The sequence below is a fragment of the Phalaenopsis equestris genome, unplaced genomic scaffold (genome assembly GCF_001263595.1).
Source record: "Phalaenopsis equestris unplaced genomic scaffold, ASM126359v1 Scaffold217497, whole genome shotgun sequence".
NCBI lineage: Eukaryota > Viridiplantae > Streptophyta > Magnoliopsida > Asparagales > Orchidaceae > Phalaenopsis > Phalaenopsis equestris.
This window is the reverse complement of record NW_018236010.1, coordinates 38,567-57,202: the sequence shown is the minus strand read 5'-3', so window position 1 is coordinate 57,202 and position 18,636 is coordinate 38,567. Positions and strand designations below refer to the sequence as shown.

Genomic DNA, 18,636 nt, shown 5'->3' with positions numbered 1-18,636 from the left:
AGTATTGGAGAGAAGTCTTTTCAAGTACTAGACTTTAATGTTGGAAGAAATTGTGATGATTTTAAACCTTGTACTTCATTTACTTCTTATTTGGCTAATTAAGATGTTAATACCTGTTGTGAGAACATGTAAAATCCAAGATGGTATTGTCTCAGTCAATAAATGGTAAGAATCACATTTGATTTCCTGGATGAAAATATTGTTCATGTGGTTGAGTGCAAATAAATAGGGAAATAAACTTTGAAGGGTATAGAATTAGAGGACTTTAGAGTGATAGGCTAAAGCCCCCAATTTAATGACTTTAATATTGGAAGAAGTTGTGATGATTTTAAACTGTACTTCATTTACTTCTCAATTTAGCCAATTCAGAAGTTAATACCTGTTGTGAGAACTGTAAAAACATGAAGGATCGGAGATAGTATTGTCTCAGTTAACAAATGGTAAGAATCACATTTGATTTCTTGGATGAGAATATAATTCATGGGATTGAGTGCAAATAAATAAGAAAATAAACTTTTAAGAGTATAGAATTAGAGGATTTTAGAGTGATAAGCTAAAGCTCCCAATTTGATTTATATTTCTACGTTTTGATATGAGATGTTAGCCCCCAGGTGTGAGAAGAGGGAGCTCTAGAGTGAGAGATAGTATATTCCCTAACTAACCTATCTTCAAGACTATTCAAACTATAGGTTTGTCAATGTTCTTTATAGCATCTCTAGTAAGCGTAAAGAATATTATTGCTCATATTTGGCACAACACAATTAGAATACTTACACAACATAATTTCTATACTTGTTACTAATTCATAATAATGAAAAAGATATTTTATTCATATTACCTTCATCTTGCAAATAATTAGTTAATTTAGATAGTTTTTTACTTTATTTTCAATTATTAAAAATTACAAGAAGAATCAAACTTTCATTCCTATTTTAGTATCTAGAGTTTAAGTAAGAATGTTTTGCTAAGTAGAATTTTGCAATCTAATTTTTCCTGTTTTAAAAAATGCATAATATATTTTCCCTGTGGGCTCGATATTCAAGGTTTAATCAAAAAGTCTTATATTACTTGATAACAATATGTATACTTGTGTAGTATCCCATATTAAATATTATAAATATATTCTTACTTGCTTTGAAATTAGAAATTTATCTAGCTTTTGCTTGGGATCAAATTTTTGGCTTTGTTGCAAGTTAAGAATTATAATTAAGGAAATTAAGCATATACTCACATTGACATCTATAAATAGAATCGGGATCAAAAACCCACTTTAATTGATATTCCAAATTAAGGCCTGATTGTAATAGACTAGAATTAGCCTAAGGGTTTTCTTACATCGCTTCTCTGTGGGATCGATACTCTGGTTTTAAAATAAAACCTAATATTACTTGAATGATGTGTATATTTGTGTGGTACCCCTAATGTGTAAATTAATTTCTAAATTTTATAACATTTCAATTTTGCACACTAGCCGCTAAAAATAAATTTGGGTCAAATTTTTTGTCATCTTTTGGAAGTTAAATTACTACATAATTATGGATCGGGTCATCCATCAGGCTTAAATATGATATGAGGATCATTCTGGGAATTGAAATCGAGGTTAGATTGGTCGTGGTAAGTTACGTCATCACTAGATACAGTTAAAATATAGCTAAAATTGCAATTGTTTTAATCAAAAAACCCTAGAGGGGCATAGAGATAATCATACATACTCAGCGGTTTGAGAAATTTCTTCCCCAAATCTGAAACAACCAATCTAACATGGAAATCCTACCCTCCATGTAATCAGTCTTCGTGTTGTGTGTGATCTTGTCCTTCTTGGTCTCTAGTTGCGGTGGCTTCTCCAACGCAATCTCCATCTTTAGCCTGACAGGCTGCAGAATCTTAGCAGGGGCTTGTATCAATGCAGTCTGAATCTGGTACAGTACCTTCTTGGAGAACTTGCTCCAAACTGTGCTCCATCCACTCTCATCTGTGTACGAATCTATCAGAGTGATTTGCTCTACCGAAATCATATTTACATAACCTCTTTAGGATCTTTTAAATACACTTTTGAAATCATTATATTTCCCTCTTTGATATTTCTCTCAAGCCAGTCATTGAAACTGAAATAGCCCTCAATGGTGTGTCCAAGTAATCTGTGGTAAGGGCAGTAGTTGGGATGATCCTTCTTGTCTACCTCATTTGGTTTCTTTGGCTCAGGTAATCTGAACTCGGGCTTCTTCATCAAATTTTTGAATATCTTTGCCACGACTTCATATTTGAAGGAATACATGTTGTTCAACCGATCTGCAATTGACAAACCTTGTCTGTCATCTGTTTTGTACGGTCTCCATTAAAATGACTTCTAGTCGGACTGATTGTACTACTGATTATGCTGCTGCTGAGACTGATCGCTCAGTGATGTCTGTTGGGAATCCTGATGAGACTGCTCAATATGAATCCTCATCAACTGCTTTCTTATGTCGACCTCTGCCACCGTCCCAGACTTCTTCTCAAATGATTTAGTTGTTCTAGACTTCTCGGCCTTTTCCAAGGACTACACATGCTTAAATTTATCATGTAAGCTGCTATCTTTGTTGAGTAACTTCTCAAATGACTTACTAGTGGATCCCTTGAGCATGAAGGTTACTAGACCATGGATGCTCTTGATTAGAATCTCTATCACATGTTATTTCTGAAGCTGAGGTTCACACTCCATCCTCAAGTTTCCCCATCCCAAAAGGTAGTCAAACAAGGTCTCGTTAGATTTCTGCCGCTCCACTATGAGATTTTCTATGATGGCATGATGCTGCACTCTAGCAAATCTCTTCACAAACAAATGCTTCAACTCGACAAAAATCTTTACTGATTCGTTGGGTACCTCTGCAGACCAATCAAATGCAACTCCTAACAAGCTGCTAACAAACTAACGGAACATTAAAGTTTCATTACCCCCAACGTTGCATTAACTCACTCGGAAATGTGTTATATGCTGGCGGGGATTTTCTGTCCCATCAAAAGTTTTGATGTTCGTTGGTACAAAGCCCTTGGGGTATGGTACGACATCGACTTCCTCTGAATAAGGTCTATAAAAGAACTTAATATTAAATTTGGCCTAGACATAGAATTAGGTTATGTTATGGACTTATTTATCCTTTATTTTCAAAGGAATGGTAGTGTAAATCTTAAGAAATAATCCTAACAAATTTTTTGCACGCCAATAAATTGCTTTATTGATTAACTAGAAATGTAAAACTTGATGAATTGTAGAACTAAGACTTCTAATATTTGATAAATGGCCTGGAAGTAATTAGTTTCTAATGGATAGCTATTTTTGTTTTCTTTTGATCGATGACCTATTATGAGCTCAATATAATTTTAGTTTTGGTAAAATCAAACTTTACAAAGAGATATTTTACTCACTCTTTATTATTTATACGATTTCATATACTCTCACATGCGCCTAGATCATTTCTTTAAGACTCTATTAGTAGGTGGTCTATTTTTAAATGACCAATTCATAGGCCCAATCATTTGTGAATAAACATAAAAGCTAAATATCGAAAATAGGCTAATGTAGAGGAGGTAAGGTGACACTTGCAAAGGATTTCACATGATAAACTTTGATAATTTTTTAATAATATTTAACACATAAGTGCTTTCATTTTTACAATGTCTGTCAATCACATTTAATACCTAATAGTTCCCTTGTAATAAATAATTTATATTGATAAGAAATACTTCATATCAAACTTAGTTTTAATAACTTCCTTTTTTTGTAGGCACTATACATTTACTAGGAATTAGGAGAGAAACGTGAATTACCTAACACATATAAAGCATTTTGGTTGTACTTTTAATTTTAAAGTGGCCCCAATAGGTTCATGGGTTGATCGTACATTAATTACACCATCTCCATCAATTACTACTCCATATATTCTATCATTGCACGTTGCATATATGTCAAAAATATTTATTCTCTTAAAATCCTTACTTTCATTCATTTTTTGCATCCAAACATCTCATAACATTCACATATGATCGTCATAAGATATTATAACTCATAATTGGATAGAGGGGTGTCACTCATAATCTTTTCTATATTTATATTCTCCTTATCATTTCTCATTTTTATAAATTAGATAGAAATTTTCACCGGTAATGAATATGTCATTTCTTATGATACTTGCAACATTTGATCTACTTAAAATTTTTAGAGGTAGGCTTTGTGACAATCTTAGTGTTTTGATCACTAATTGATGGAGGATTAGGTTTACCAATGGATATATAAGTAATTAATGTTATGGGCAATTTTTTTGTCTTAATGATGGGTGAGAAATTCTTCCATTTTCTTAATGGATAAGCTACAACATTGTACACTCCTAAGAGCATAAGTGTTATGCAACTCTATATTTCTTTAATCACTACCCAAAGTTGAATAATAAATTTATTGGAAATTTATCAATTTACATCCAATTCTAATCACAAGATTTTAAAATTTATTTAAGTACTTAATGACATACATACTTTCACTCCTAAGAATTTTCAAATTCATATGGTGATCTTGTTATCTCCTTTATCACTACCAAAATGAGAACTAGTCATTCTTAAACATATTTTCTTCATTACATTTCATTAATAAATTCTTCTATGAAAATTAAATCTCATCTTGAATAGAGTCACCCTCTGATTATCAACAAAATAATATTACTCAAAATTTAATCATCTAATAAATTAAACTGAGGAGGTTACTATGGTCATGGAAACTATTAAAAGTTGGGATATCAACATTTATTTATTAATTGGTCATTAAAGTATTCAATATCTCTTCGGTGGCTCTTATCTTTTATCATATAATTATTTTATAAAGATATTGTAAAAGGATATTTTTCTCTTAAGATCATTTTTAAGAGAGATAGGTGTGATAGGGGCAAAAGAATTAGCTAAAAACCTTTGATTAATTTGACTAAACTCAGCCAACTTGATAATAGAATGGTTCGCATTTTATCCCCATGTTCATCAAATTTATTTTGACTTCAATCTATCATAACATTGTGGTCATTTTATTTTATACTATAGTCCTCTACCACATTGGATAAACCGATAAATTATTTCATCTTTATTGATTTTGATGGCATGATGTTTTGTATTTAAATGATCCAAAGATCTATTTTTTGCCAGGATTTTCTTTAGGTTTTAGAATCCCTCAGTATGTGAGTGGTGGGATGTAAAAGCAGTGGTGGCGAGGTTAATGTCAACAAAATATAGGACGCTGATGGAGCCTAAGAGCATGATTAGAATTTTGAGTTTGTTAATAGTGAAGGTTCATGTTCATGTTTTGAAAAAAAAAATTAAAACATTTTTGGGATATTTATAGATATGATCTAGTGCTAAGTGGGAATTTTTTCAGATGGTTTATGGGGGAGAAAAATCAAAAATTAAAAAGGTTGAAGTGAAACAAGAGTAGTGAAGAATGATGTGGTGAGGGAGATAATGGAAGTATACATATAAAAATAAACAAGAATAATTATATACAATCTCACCAATGAGTGGGGCTCTCAACCACCAAGCTTAGACGAAAGAGGAAGCACAAAGAAACACATCTCTAATCTAAATTCAAAATCACATAAAAATTTTCATTACACTAATACAATCATACTAATATAATTTTTCAAGATTTTTCAAAACAATTTATAAATTTTAAAAGGTAGGTGATGGTTCCTAGTTTTAAGAAATTTTTTGGGTAGGTTGACCCCTTCTTTCATGTGTTATTGAGTGTGTTGACATCATAGATGACCAAGGAGTGTGTTGACCCCTCCTTGGTCATCCCATAATTCCTATGTAAGTTTCCAAGTCATTCTTCTTCCATTTGTAATTCAAGGTAAAAATTTATGGTTGATTATGGCCAAGAAAATTGATTTTAGAAATTTATCTTCTTCCAAAGTGTATTTTTACCTTAAATAAAGCATTGATGAACATTGATTTGTAAAACACTCATAATCAACTTATACATTTCACCATAATATATATAACAATAATCAGACAATAAATAATCATATGACATTATATTCCCTTTTATAACAATATACTATCTGTCTACAACATCTAAATATAAATTTATGAGGAAAGTGTATTTACAAACAACACAATTATTATGCATACGCATATAGCCTAAAATTTTATATCTATATATGTAAAACTAGTCTTATAAATCAATGCAAGAAAATGTGTATTCACTTCTAAAAACTTAATAACATAAAATTTTGTGTAACATTTAATATTTGTGTTATCCATATAAATATATAAGAATTGTGGGGTAAATATGTAAATGCTTTCATCCATCATTTTCTGTCATAAATTTAAACCAGGGCCTAAGAATTATTTCATCAGTTTAAAGAACAAGCCATAATCATTTTCTCCTTGATGATGATCCATGTGTGGGGAGATTAAAAACTTTTGACAAATTGGTACAAAAACCCTTCAATTTCTCCCTAATAAAAATAAATAATAAAAAGAAAAAGAAAAATGAAAGAAGCTTCTTTTCGTATTGGACTGCGAGCCAGGTTCGACTCGTCGCATGACGCGCGTCACAGGTCGTCTTGCGTGAACCCACCCTCTGCTTGTAATCCGGCACAAATCCTAATATCTTATCGTTTACTTTCCCCCTTTATAAAGAAACAATTCCTTCCCCACTCTATTCCCAGTTCCTTCTATGCTTCTGATTCCAAAACTTCCATTCCCGAATAGATCGATCCTAAGATAGAGATTGATATGGGAGTGATTCGCAACACGGAGAGCTTAGAGGCGGAGGTGGAGGAGTTCCGGGAGAAGCTCCTGCTGGGAACGGGAACCGCTCCGTGGAAGCGCGGCCCTAACGCTGCCCGCCGAGGATCCGACGGCGACGAATTAGCCGGCGACAGCCGCATGGTCTGCGTCACCAGCGCCGTGTCTTTTCTCGGCTTCGCCATCGTCTCCCGCCTCTGCTCCCGGGGTTATTCCGTCCGCCTCGCTCTCGAAAACCAAGGTTCGTCTTTTTACACTACCTCGGTTCGTCTTATTACTCTATGTCGGCAACGCCAGGACGATCGCCGGAAGGGCAAAACTTTTGCAAGATACAATGAATGATTTTTTCCCGACGAATTTTAAAAAATGGGAATTAAATTTGATATTTTTATTCCGCTAATTGTATGTAAAATTTTTCGGATTTTTTATTGGTTATTATTTTATCATTGCGCATTTACATACATACAAACCTATTCTATGTCATATCACGGAACTTTTTTATATCACAACACAACTATCATTATTATAAAAATGCAATGCACATGTTTCATACATAATAATTAAGTAAACAAGAAAATTAGTATTTAGATGTTAGATAAGCAAAAAAAATATATATATATAAAAATTGTGTGATGTATATGTAAATTTGTCTTTATTATATATGTTAAGGATATAATTTGATTTTTTTTTAAATTTTGTGTAAACTAAATTCCTATAAAATGTACTATTTAAACAGTAATAAAAATACTGCAAGTCGATTATTATTGGGGGACTTACATATCTGACACTTAAACTTGAACTATTACATATTTGACATTTTAGCAATGCTTGAAAGAATATATTTTATATTTAAAATTTAAAATAGTGATATTTTTAATGTGATATTCAAGATTTGGGTGATTTAAATGTAAAAATAAATTTAATTGTTGGATATGTAAATAAACATGAAATGGGTGATACATATGTAAATGCGCCATGCATTATTTAAATTTAGAAATATTCTTCTTATTAAAAATATTTTTTTTATGTACTTTTAATATTTTAAAGTGTTTATTTTGCTTTCTAGTGAGGTCGGATTACGGGCCTGACCGAACCTAAGACTGTGCCAGCTCACATATCTGGCCAATTCGACTCTAACCATCATTTATTTTAAGGAAAATAAAAATAAATAAAGTAACAAAATAATGGTAATTATTTATTTAAATAAAAAATAATGTTATTTTTAGAATTTTTATGATGTTGCGCTGTTATGTCACTTCTTTTGCCGTTTACCCAACAATTTCGGAGAAGATTTGAATTAGAGAACGAAAATTCTCTCCAAACTAAATACGAATGTTCACAGCAGCACCACATCAAGTTGATTGAAATTTTATGAGTTAAATTAGAGTCAACCAGAGTTTGAGTTTTAATAAGTATAAGTAATATGCAACTATCTTTTTTTTAATGTTTCAAGCTAATTTTGCCTTGAATTCAACATGTAAATATGAAATTCTAGAAAATGAGAAAATTGATTGACTGGTTTCGTGATTAAAAAAATTATTAAAATAATGTAAACTTTATCGAAACATGTATAATATGACATCAAAAAATAAGTGCTTAATTTAATAAAACTATGAAAAGGTGGAATTTTAAATGAATGGTATTATTAATCGTTTTCTTTCCTTTATGGGAGATTTTCAAGTTCTTCTTCCGCCGTTCTTGAACTTCAATCTTATAATTGAATTTATTTGTATAAAATAAAAATGTACCAAAATAATCTTAATTCCTGATAGAAATATTCAATCATTCTCTAATTTTAAATGTTTATTATTAATATTATATATATATATATATATATTTAGAAGGTAACATTGTAACATCTTTTTTTGTCTGATGGTGATATCCTTACAACTTCAACCCACATTTATTCGGTTCCAGCTATAGCTTAAACGAATAGTTAATGCCGCAGGATTGGTGGATACCATCGCCTGAAAAAATTGAAGTTTTGGTGTTAGATATGTATGTACGTAGACATTAAGTGCTATGCATTTAAATCTTCTTAACATTTATTTTGCGGCCACCGTCTTCAAATTTTGTTCTTTTTCTTTAGTTAAAAAATTATGTCATGCAGATAGAAATTTTATTTTGAAAATTAAAGTGGTGCCAACTCTTCACGCGTATTACTCTAAACTCAAATAAAATTTATTCTTTTTTAAGTATTTTAATACAATTTATAGCAAGATAGATTAAAATTATTTTTTTTTTCGTTTTTAGATGACGAATGTTATAAATGCTACTAAAATTTTAAAAAATTTACATTATTCCACTTATAATGGTAAGAAAAATGGAATTAATCCATGAAATTTAAAAAAGAAATAGGTAATGGTGAAAGTTAGCTAAATAGATGGTAGCGATACTTGCTACACGCAAACCCAGCTATACTTGACTTAAAGAAGAAAAGACAAGGTCCAAATTACTCATAAAATAAGGAACTTCGAGCATTAAATTTGGCCACTTTTGTCAACCAGCATTGAAATACTTTATTAAAGACTCATTTTTTAAAAAAGATAAATGTGCTATTGTCGGATTCGTAGCTCTTAAAAAAAAAAACATAAAATGATCGTAATTTAAGAAAAATAAATAGGATTACCACGAGATTTATTTTGAAATTAAAAAATAGATTAAGTTTTTATTACATTTTATTTATTTTCAAATAATTTCAATAATTTGATATCGTTTTGATAAAAAAAAATTTGTTCAAATATATGTCATGACCTGAATTTTGAAAATGAATTTGACGTCAACAGAAGATGTAGAAAAGCTGAGGGAGTTGCAGATGTTCGATGAGATGGAGGAGCGCGTTTCTTCTGTGATAGCAAGCTTTATGGATGTGGAGAGTCTATGTAGAGCATTTGATGGATGCATTGGTGTTTTTCACACCTCCAGCTTCATTGACCCTGGTGGGGTGTCCGGCTACACCGTGAGTTATTATATATATTTTCTCCTTGCTTAATAATGCTAATTGTGAATTCTGTTATTTTTGTCAATTTGATGATCTACTTTGATATCAATTTATTCGGTTGAATTCAGATTTGTTATTAGATCACATATCAAGGGATTAGAGTGTTAGAAGGGAGAGAGAAGTGTACCACGACTTGTCCCTTAAAGGCAAATTGGGGTATTTCCGGACACTTGTGATTTTTCTTATATCATCAAAGATTTTTTATATATGGGGGGAGGGAAAGAGAAAGAGCCAATATGTCTCTCTTACGTGAAAAGACCTCTCAATTTATAGTAGTGAGAGTGCGACAAAGAAAAAAAAACATCTCTAATCCTGCTTTAATGAGGGTTTTAAAAGTTATTTTGTGTAATTTATATAAGCAATCATGGCTCGACTATCTTCAGGCTCGTTCAGACTTCTGTTTGTCTGGATTTCTAGCTATTCAGGTTGTCGGTCGTCCAGTCTTGTTTGATTACCCAGACCGCTAGGCTAGGCCGGTCATCCAGGCTATCTTTAGATCGTCCAGGCTGGGTTGATCATCCATGTTGTTAGTTGGTCGTTCAAGCTATCGACCGGCTGTTTAGGCTGCCTTTCGTCCAGGCTGGGGTTGGTTGCTCAGGTTGGGTCAGTCGTCCAGGTTGTCGGTCGATCATCCAGGCCGGGTCTACTGTCCAAGCCGGGTCTACTATTCAAGTTGGGTTGGTCATCTAGGCTGTTAATCAGTCGTCCAGGCTAGGTAGGTCATCTAAGCTGTGTCGATAGTCCAGGCTGACGGTCGGTCATCCAAATTATCGATTAGTCGTCTAGATTGGATCAGTGGTCTAGACTATTGTCATTGAAGCTAAATCATCCCTTTGAAGCATTATATCTTGACACCTTTTTGTGTACAGTTACTATTGTCGTAGCTGGGCTATTAACTGCATCTACTATTTAAGTAGTACAATGATTAATTATCGTCTGATCATGTTCATGTGGGAGGGATATACTCATCGTGTTATAGTACTTTTACTTTTTAAAATATGTAATAAATATTATTTAAATAGTTGGAATTGAATTTTTGGTTTGTTGTGGCCTTGGTGGGGCTAAAGTAGGCTAATATAAATTTAATTACTATAATTGGCCTCATCATTTAAAAAGGACAAAGTGCTGCAATCTTTTAAAAATGTCAAAAACATGCCAGCTAATTATTTTTTACCAACTACCGTTTACTAGAAGAAATGATTGACTAAATATTTAGCTATAGAAATACTATATTCTTGTTATTTAATTTTTTTTATCTCAGATTTACATGCACACCCCAAAATTTATATATATATATATATATATATATATATATATAGATAGATAGATATCATAACACTTAATTATTTAATATCACATAAAATATGTTACATCATCAACTAATTTTAGCAGAAAACATTTAAACTCAAATTAAAAATAAATCAAAATGCGAATTTCAATAACTTAATTCAGATTGATTCGGCAACGAGAAGGACCCAATGACAACAAAATTGTCTATTTCGAGTCAAATCAATTCATTAAATTACTCTTGAAATTTTTGGTTAGTTAATTGGAATATAAAATGAATTACAAATCTGAAATGGTTGTTCTGGTCAAATTGAGCGCTTTATGAGTAGAATCCAAAGAGCTTAAGATCAGTCAATTCTAACGTCATTAAAATACTTAAATGTTGACAAAAACATCATCTGGGTGAGAGAGATACATCATTTGTTTGAGTGAATATCTCTCGAATGTTCGATGGAGTGGTCTGGATTCATGTTTTATTTATAGAGAGTTTACTCTCAAACTCTATAAATAGCCCCTTACTCCCTTCACGGAGGAGGAAGAGGAAGACTTGGACTTAGAGCTAGATCAGAAGGAGTCGAATTCCATTGTTATTTTGCACCAAAGACCCAATGAATACTTCCTACTCACACAAGTTGCGAACCTATGTCAGGCACCAATCGTCAGTTGTCGTCGGCCACATTCGACCACCCCTTGCACCTTCTCATTGGTGGACTCTGTAAGATAATGACATACCTGGGAACAAAACTCTTTCCGGAGTTATGGCATACATTACGGAGTAACAAAGCATTCTACGAAGCAAAATAGTGTCCTAAATACTTATAAAGATGCACATCTACGACGGTGTAACAACACACCATGAAGATTGTATAATAATGCATCCCAATTAAAGTGTAATAATCACCCCAAAGACGATATAATGATGCGCCCCAAAGACTGTGTAACTACTCATCCACTATGCGAGTAACAACATACCTGCACTTCGGGTTAATGAATAATGTCGTATGGAAGACCCGACTTTAAATCCTTATAATAACTACTTGCAACCTTCATATTTAAAATACATCGACTTTCTCAGGACTTCTAAAGTTCTTTTTGTACTCGCACACTGAAAAGTGATGTATATATTAAATCCTCCCATTGATGTGGCACCAATTGTGGACTTGCTAGCTAATTAATGCTACTACAACTCACAACTACAGACTATGTGTCTCACAACTAACGTAACTCTCAACTCCAATCTCTATGGCTTATGAACATTATTGTAGCTTACCACTATAGACTACGTGACTAACTATGGTGTTCGTGATTCACAGCTTCAAACTCCAGCTTTTGTGGTCTACCGACATAATTATAGCTCACCATTATGACCTACATTAATAACTCTAGCTTACATGGCTCACAGCTTACGCTGCTCCTAACTCCGATCTCTGTGACCTACACTACGACCTACATGACTAACAACTCATGTTGCTCTGAACTCTAGCCTCTATAGCCTACGAACGTTATTGTAGCTCATCACTACGATCCACAAGAACAACTCTGGCATACGTAGCTCACAACTTACACAGCTCCAAACACTAGCATTTGTGGCCTACGGACTTTATTGCAGCTGAAAACTGTGGTGCTCACTACCAACTATGACTTATGTGACTCATAGCTCATGTAGCTCTCAACTCTAGCTTTTTGGGACTATAAACGTTATTTTAGCTCTCCACTACGACTTACATGACCAACTACAACCTACATGACTCACATCTCATGATGTTATTGCTGCTCACCACTTTGGCTAACATAACCACTATAGTCTACGTGGCTCAAGGTTCACACAACTCTCAATTCCGACCTCATGATATACACATACTATTATTTCTCACCACTACGACCTACGTGAGCAATAATGACTTACATGATTAACCAATCTAGTTGCTTTAAGCTCCGACCTTTGTGGCCTACAAAATGTTATTGCAGCTCACCCACTTCTAAGGAATACATGACTACTAGCTCACGCAGCTCCCAACTCCAGCCTCTGTGACCTATGAATATTATTGCATCTCCCTAGTATGTCCTACATGACCAACTATTATCATTACAGTGTTGCGTTACAGACTTTTGTGGCTAACAGAGGCTCCTGAAGATACTACCTTTGGCCTGCGTGGCCAACTACTACCACATCTTTTAGCTACTCCCTCTAGGACAAGCTGACGCTACAATACAATATTCATGATAGATTACTACCTCCATAGCAAGTGACTACGTCTTTTACCGCTAGTTACACTTATTGCTGTTGAAATATTGTTCTAAATCATCATTAAAATTTCATCTTCTCTAATTTAGGAGAAGAGTTGGCCTATTTATTACTTCAACTGGTCAAATTCTGTGATTTTTCTCTTTCTAGTGTTTTTCACATAAAAATCATTGTGTTTTCTTCTGCTACATTTTATCTTTGTATGTTAGATTTTGTACTACTCTGAGATGCTAATTTATTACTCTAGTGCCGCGGAACTTTTCTCAGGCAACAAAAAATATACTAATATTAAAATTTTTAGAAGTAAAATGAACCTTTTTGGCTTATATTTTGATGTGATTCTCATACTAAAATGTTAGCTATGTAAATATAAAAAATTTCGACATAAGATTATTTTCCATTAAATAAAAATTTAAGTGGTAGATGCATAAATAAATAAGAATTGCTTGTTATATATGTGACTCTCACTTTATTTTTATATCCAATCCTTGAACCTAAATAATAAACTAGCAAATGCATATAATTTTTTTTACCTACTATGATCTAATTAAGAAATTAATAAAAATGATAAATTAATGTTATAAATTTGTCGTATTCTTTGAAATTTGGATGACATTATTGTCAATTAAAATAATGGAATATTAAGTTTACAAATAAATAAATCTGAGCTGATGATAAAATTGGTCTAAATTAGAGAAATTATGAGCCTATAATTTCAAACATGAGTTTGTTATAGCCTTAAAGAAATGGAAGATGAAATTATTTGGAACTCTCACTGATTATATTGATGGCCTAGTCAAATTTAGAGGCTTATAATTTTTTTAATGCGAAAATTTTTTATTAATTGGATAATGATATCGTATTAAATATTAATGGTTTTTTAGATATACCATTTCCCTTCAAATAGTAGTGATTTGCACAAAATTTAGAAAGACTCCATCCATTGCACCAAATTAAGCACCGGTCATAAAAGCACGCTAGCAGTGTACCGCGACACATTCAGTACATATTTTGCTATGGCGTTTAAGGTTTGGGCATTTGAGTTGCACATACATACATACATACATACATACATATATATTATATATAGATGATACATACAAAACCAGGTGATTAATCTCCCTTTCATATCAATGTACAGAAACACATGGCAGAGCTTGAATCCAGAGCAGCAGAACGAGTGATAGAAGCCTGTGTGAGAACTTCAAGTGTTAGGAAATGCGTGTTCACATCCTCTTTGTTAGCCTGCGTTTGGAGAGAGAATTCAGCCCTCAACCAACAACTCGCCAGATTCATCGTTAATGAAAATTGCTGGAGCAATGAAGGGAGGGAAAAGAAGGTCTCTTTAACTAATTTATCATATTTAAATATCTTCAGTTAATATCTGCGTTTGTCTTGCATTGGAGCTGAACTTCATCTAAAATATTAGCTTTGCCCTTTCTCAGTTACTCAAATACAGCTCTCCACATAAATAATTTGTTTCACGGAGTTCCGTTTTGCATAGAATGAGTTATCTATTAGAAAAGTTTGATGTGAAAATCTAAATTAATCCCAAGGAATAAACTTTTTCATCTATGAACCTGCAAAATCTAGATATTTTATTTACTACCAACAACTTTTCAGCTAGATATTTTATTTACTTCCAACAACTTTTCAGCATCCAACACGAATCTCGAGGCATGACACGAATCTCCAGACGATATTTTAAATAAGAAATATTTAAATCTTGATAAAAGATCAACCAAAGCTCCGATTTCAACAAACTTATAGTCAAACTGACCGACTCGATGAGACTGACCTAATGTTATGAAAATTAGTCTAATCCGAGTCAAACCAAACTCAGATCAAGTCATTAAACTATCATTGGAAGATTCCTAGACACATTTGGGAGGTCAAACAAATGTCGACACTAGCAATTTTATACTCGAATCGAGCGGCTCGACAAGACGAATCCAACGAGACCAAGATCACTCAATTCCGACATCGTTAAGGCACTCAAATATCCGTTAAACGCGACAAGATCAGAGGAAACTCTCTGGACCGTCCGATCAAAATGATTGATATTCCTGTATTAATTGCACCTAGAACACTATAAATAGAGCCCCGCCCCTCACATGAGGGAGGGGACTTGAGGCTTCAGATAGAACTAGAAGCTCTGGGAAGGAGCTGAAGACCAACATCATCCCGACCGCCGTCGACCACCACCAGCCGTCGTCCACACCAGTCGATCGTCGTCAACCACTGCTGACCAGATGCAGTGGGTCAACGTTGTAACTTGGAAAATCTAGTAACCTCTCCCTTATATAGGACAAGAGCTCACAACTGCGATCAATGTGCTAACAAGTGCTAACAACCAATGTGCTAACAACCTACACGGTCATCAGCTCATGCAGATCCCGACTTTGGCATCAGCAGCCTACGTACGCCATCAATATTCCCCCCAACGACCTACATGGTCATCAGTTCATGCAGCTTCTGACTTCGGTCCCCGTGGTCTACGGATGCATTAATACTCGACAACTACAATCTACGTGATTCACAGTTCCCGTAACTGCTTACTATGACTTCTCTGGCCAATCAACGTTTTTGGAGCAATCATCTACAACACTCACGATGGACTATTACCTCCACAACAATCAACAATAACTCTTGCAACCTGCAATCACAAAGAACAACAGCCAGATTATAGTTATACAACTTTGTAAGTTCATCTTCCCTAACTCAGGAGAAGAATGTACCTGTGTACTCATCATTTATAATGGATTATTTCAACTGGGCTAGACCCTGTGATTTTTCCCCCTTTCAAGAGTTTTCCATGAAAAAAATTGAGGTATTTCCTCCTGCTTACTTATTTTCTTTTCTTTTATCTATGTGTGTTGAATTCTCGTGTAACGCTAAGACGATAATCCATTGATCTACCACCGCGAATTCTCTAGCACGCATCAGTTTGACGCCGTCTGTGGGAAACGAAGTCTTGTTCGGCATTGTCTTCAACTCTAAGAAGCTGATCCCTTACTTCGTTTCCCAATGATGTATGTCATGCAACTGGCAAAGGAACCTTTTTTACGTCTTGAAGATCTTCTCAGAAGGATTCTTCCAGGCTGGGGGGCAACCTTCATTGCAGTCTCGAAAAATCATTCACATCAACGTTCCGGGCATGATTGTAGTGAAGTTGTCTTCTCGCATCCTATTCAGACACAATATTTCACTTCTTCCAGGCTGGAGGGCAACCTTCACTGCAGTCTCGAAAGTTCGTTCATGTCAACGTCCCGAGCACGACTGTGGTGGGGAAGTCATCCCATATTTTTTTCAGATTACAGGTCTTCGAGAATCTATCCTGGACTGGGGGGCAATCTTCACTATAAAAAATGGTTCCTCAGTGTCCTCTCATCGTACTGCAGTTCCTCTTCAGCTAGACTAGGAAGCTGATCTCTTCAAGACCCAATACTTGTGTTGTTTTACAAGCTTGTATGGAAAATACCCCCGCTAAGAGCAAAAGATTCAAAAGCAGTAACTAACAAGTTGTTAAATATTTTCTTGAGTATGATTGCAACCATATTTCCAAGAAAATATATGGTCTATTGCAATCTACACCCCAGTCTCGAGAAACGCAGAGCATATCTGACACCTCATTCTTTAGTCGATTCTGGGGGGACTCGATTCGACCTCTTCCATTACAGGCTGCAGTAGTCAAGCAAATGCTTCAACGAGCAGCCTCGGATAGGTCAAAAATCCTTGGTGGATTTCATTCGATCTCTTCCATAATAAGTTACGGTCGTCAAACAAAATCTTCGACCAACAGCCTAGGATAGGTCAACCGTTCTCAGTGGATTTCATATGACTTTGTTCATTAAATACTGTCTAGCATCTTCTGTTATACAACTTAGAACTGGTTTTACATTCTTAATGGATTTTTTCTTTCAAACTTACCCCTGACAGTTAATCCCAGGATACAAGACTCGATGGAAAACTACAATGCTCCAAGAAGCTAAGTTTCAGAAGGCACAGATACACGAAATACCTTAGAAGGCTATGAGCCTCAATAGATACCAGTTCAAGCTCTTATAAGACATAGGTTCGAGAGAGCACAACCTCGAAAGGCAAGAACCGTAAATAAAATGTACGTGATTCTTCATTTTATAAAATGAGTGTACTAACTTTAATTGTTGAATTTCATACGGTTGAAAATCAACAATAACCTCATAAGCAACGTCAAAAACGTACAAAGAAATACATTATTATCATCTACAAATATCACATTAAAGGCTACAATAACCAACATATACTTGTATAAGAGCTACAACAAATTCTTTCATCTCCAAGTAAAGTCGACATCGTCTCCTCAAAACTCCAAAACTTCTGATGATCGTCAAGGGGTCTCCAGATATTTTCTGACAATATTTATTTTTTTCGTTTGAAAATACATGGCATAAACGAGAAAGAAGAACTCGTTGTTTGCCAACTACGCAGAACGGGGACGACTTTTCTCTTCGCCGCAACGAGAAAGAAGATCTCGTTGCTTGCTTGCTACGCAGGACAGGGACGACTTTCCTCTTCACGACAATAAGAAAGAAGATCTCGTTATTTGTCTGCTAAGCAGGATGGGGACAATCTTCCTCTTTGCCGCAAAGAGAAAGAAGATCACGTTGCTTGCCTGCTACGCAGAATGAGAACGACTTTCCTATTCTTTGTAATAAGAAAGAAGATCCCATTGCTTGCCTGCTACGCGGAACGGGGACGATTTTCCTCTTCGCCGCAACGAGAAAGAAGATCTTGTTGATTACTAGAAAGAAGATCTCGTTGCTTGCCTGCTATGCAGGATGGGGATGATTTTCCTCTTCACCGCAACGAAAAAGAAGATCTTGTTGCTTACTAGAAAGAAGATCCCGTTGCTTGCCTGCTATGCAGGATGGGGACGATTTTCCTCTTCGCCGCAACGAGAAAGAAGATCCCTTTGCTTGCCTGCTATGCAGGACATCTTTTGGAAAATCCCTTTTCCTCTTCGCCGCAACGAGAAAGAAGATCCCGTTGCTTGCCTGCTATGCAGGACGGGGACGACTTTCCTCTTCACCGCAACAAGAAAGAAAATCTCATTGTTTGCCTGCTACGCAGAACGGAGACTACTTTCTTCTTCGCTGCAACGCCTCGCCGCAACGCTTCACCACAACTCTGTACCGAGTCTCCGCACCACTACTCATTGCCACAAAGCCTTGTCGCAGCCCAACACGTTGCTACAACGCATCGCCCCACCACAACACGTCACTGCAACACGTTTCCCCGCCTCGTCGCGCCGCCACAACGCACCCCTGCTTCGTGTAGCTGCCACAGGTTGCCCCGC

At 34.8% G+C, this 18,636-nt stretch overlaps 1 protein-coding gene across 2 annotated transcripts in view; it reads left to right on the top strand.

Annotated features, from left to right (window-relative positions):
- The first annotated feature begins 6,526 nt into the window (after positions 1-6,526).
- LOC110037256 (cinnamoyl-CoA reductase-like SNL6) overlaps positions 6,527-18,636 on the top strand; it is a 17,348-nt gene continuing 5,238 nt past the window's right edge. The window contains exons 1-3 of one of the 2 annotated variants that reach the window (XM_020741855.1): positions 6,528-7,006; positions 9,552-9,724; positions 14,440-14,637. In XM_020741855.1, the coding sequence (XP_020597514.1) occupies positions 6,754-7,006; positions 9,552-9,724; positions 14,440-14,637 (624 nt within the window). In that variant the 5' untranslated portion in view covers positions 6,528-6,753. Of the gene's footprint in view, positions 7,007-9,551; positions 9,725-14,439; positions 14,638-18,636 lie in introns of both variants that reach the window. The other variant, XM_020741854.1, reaches the window with a different exon arrangement.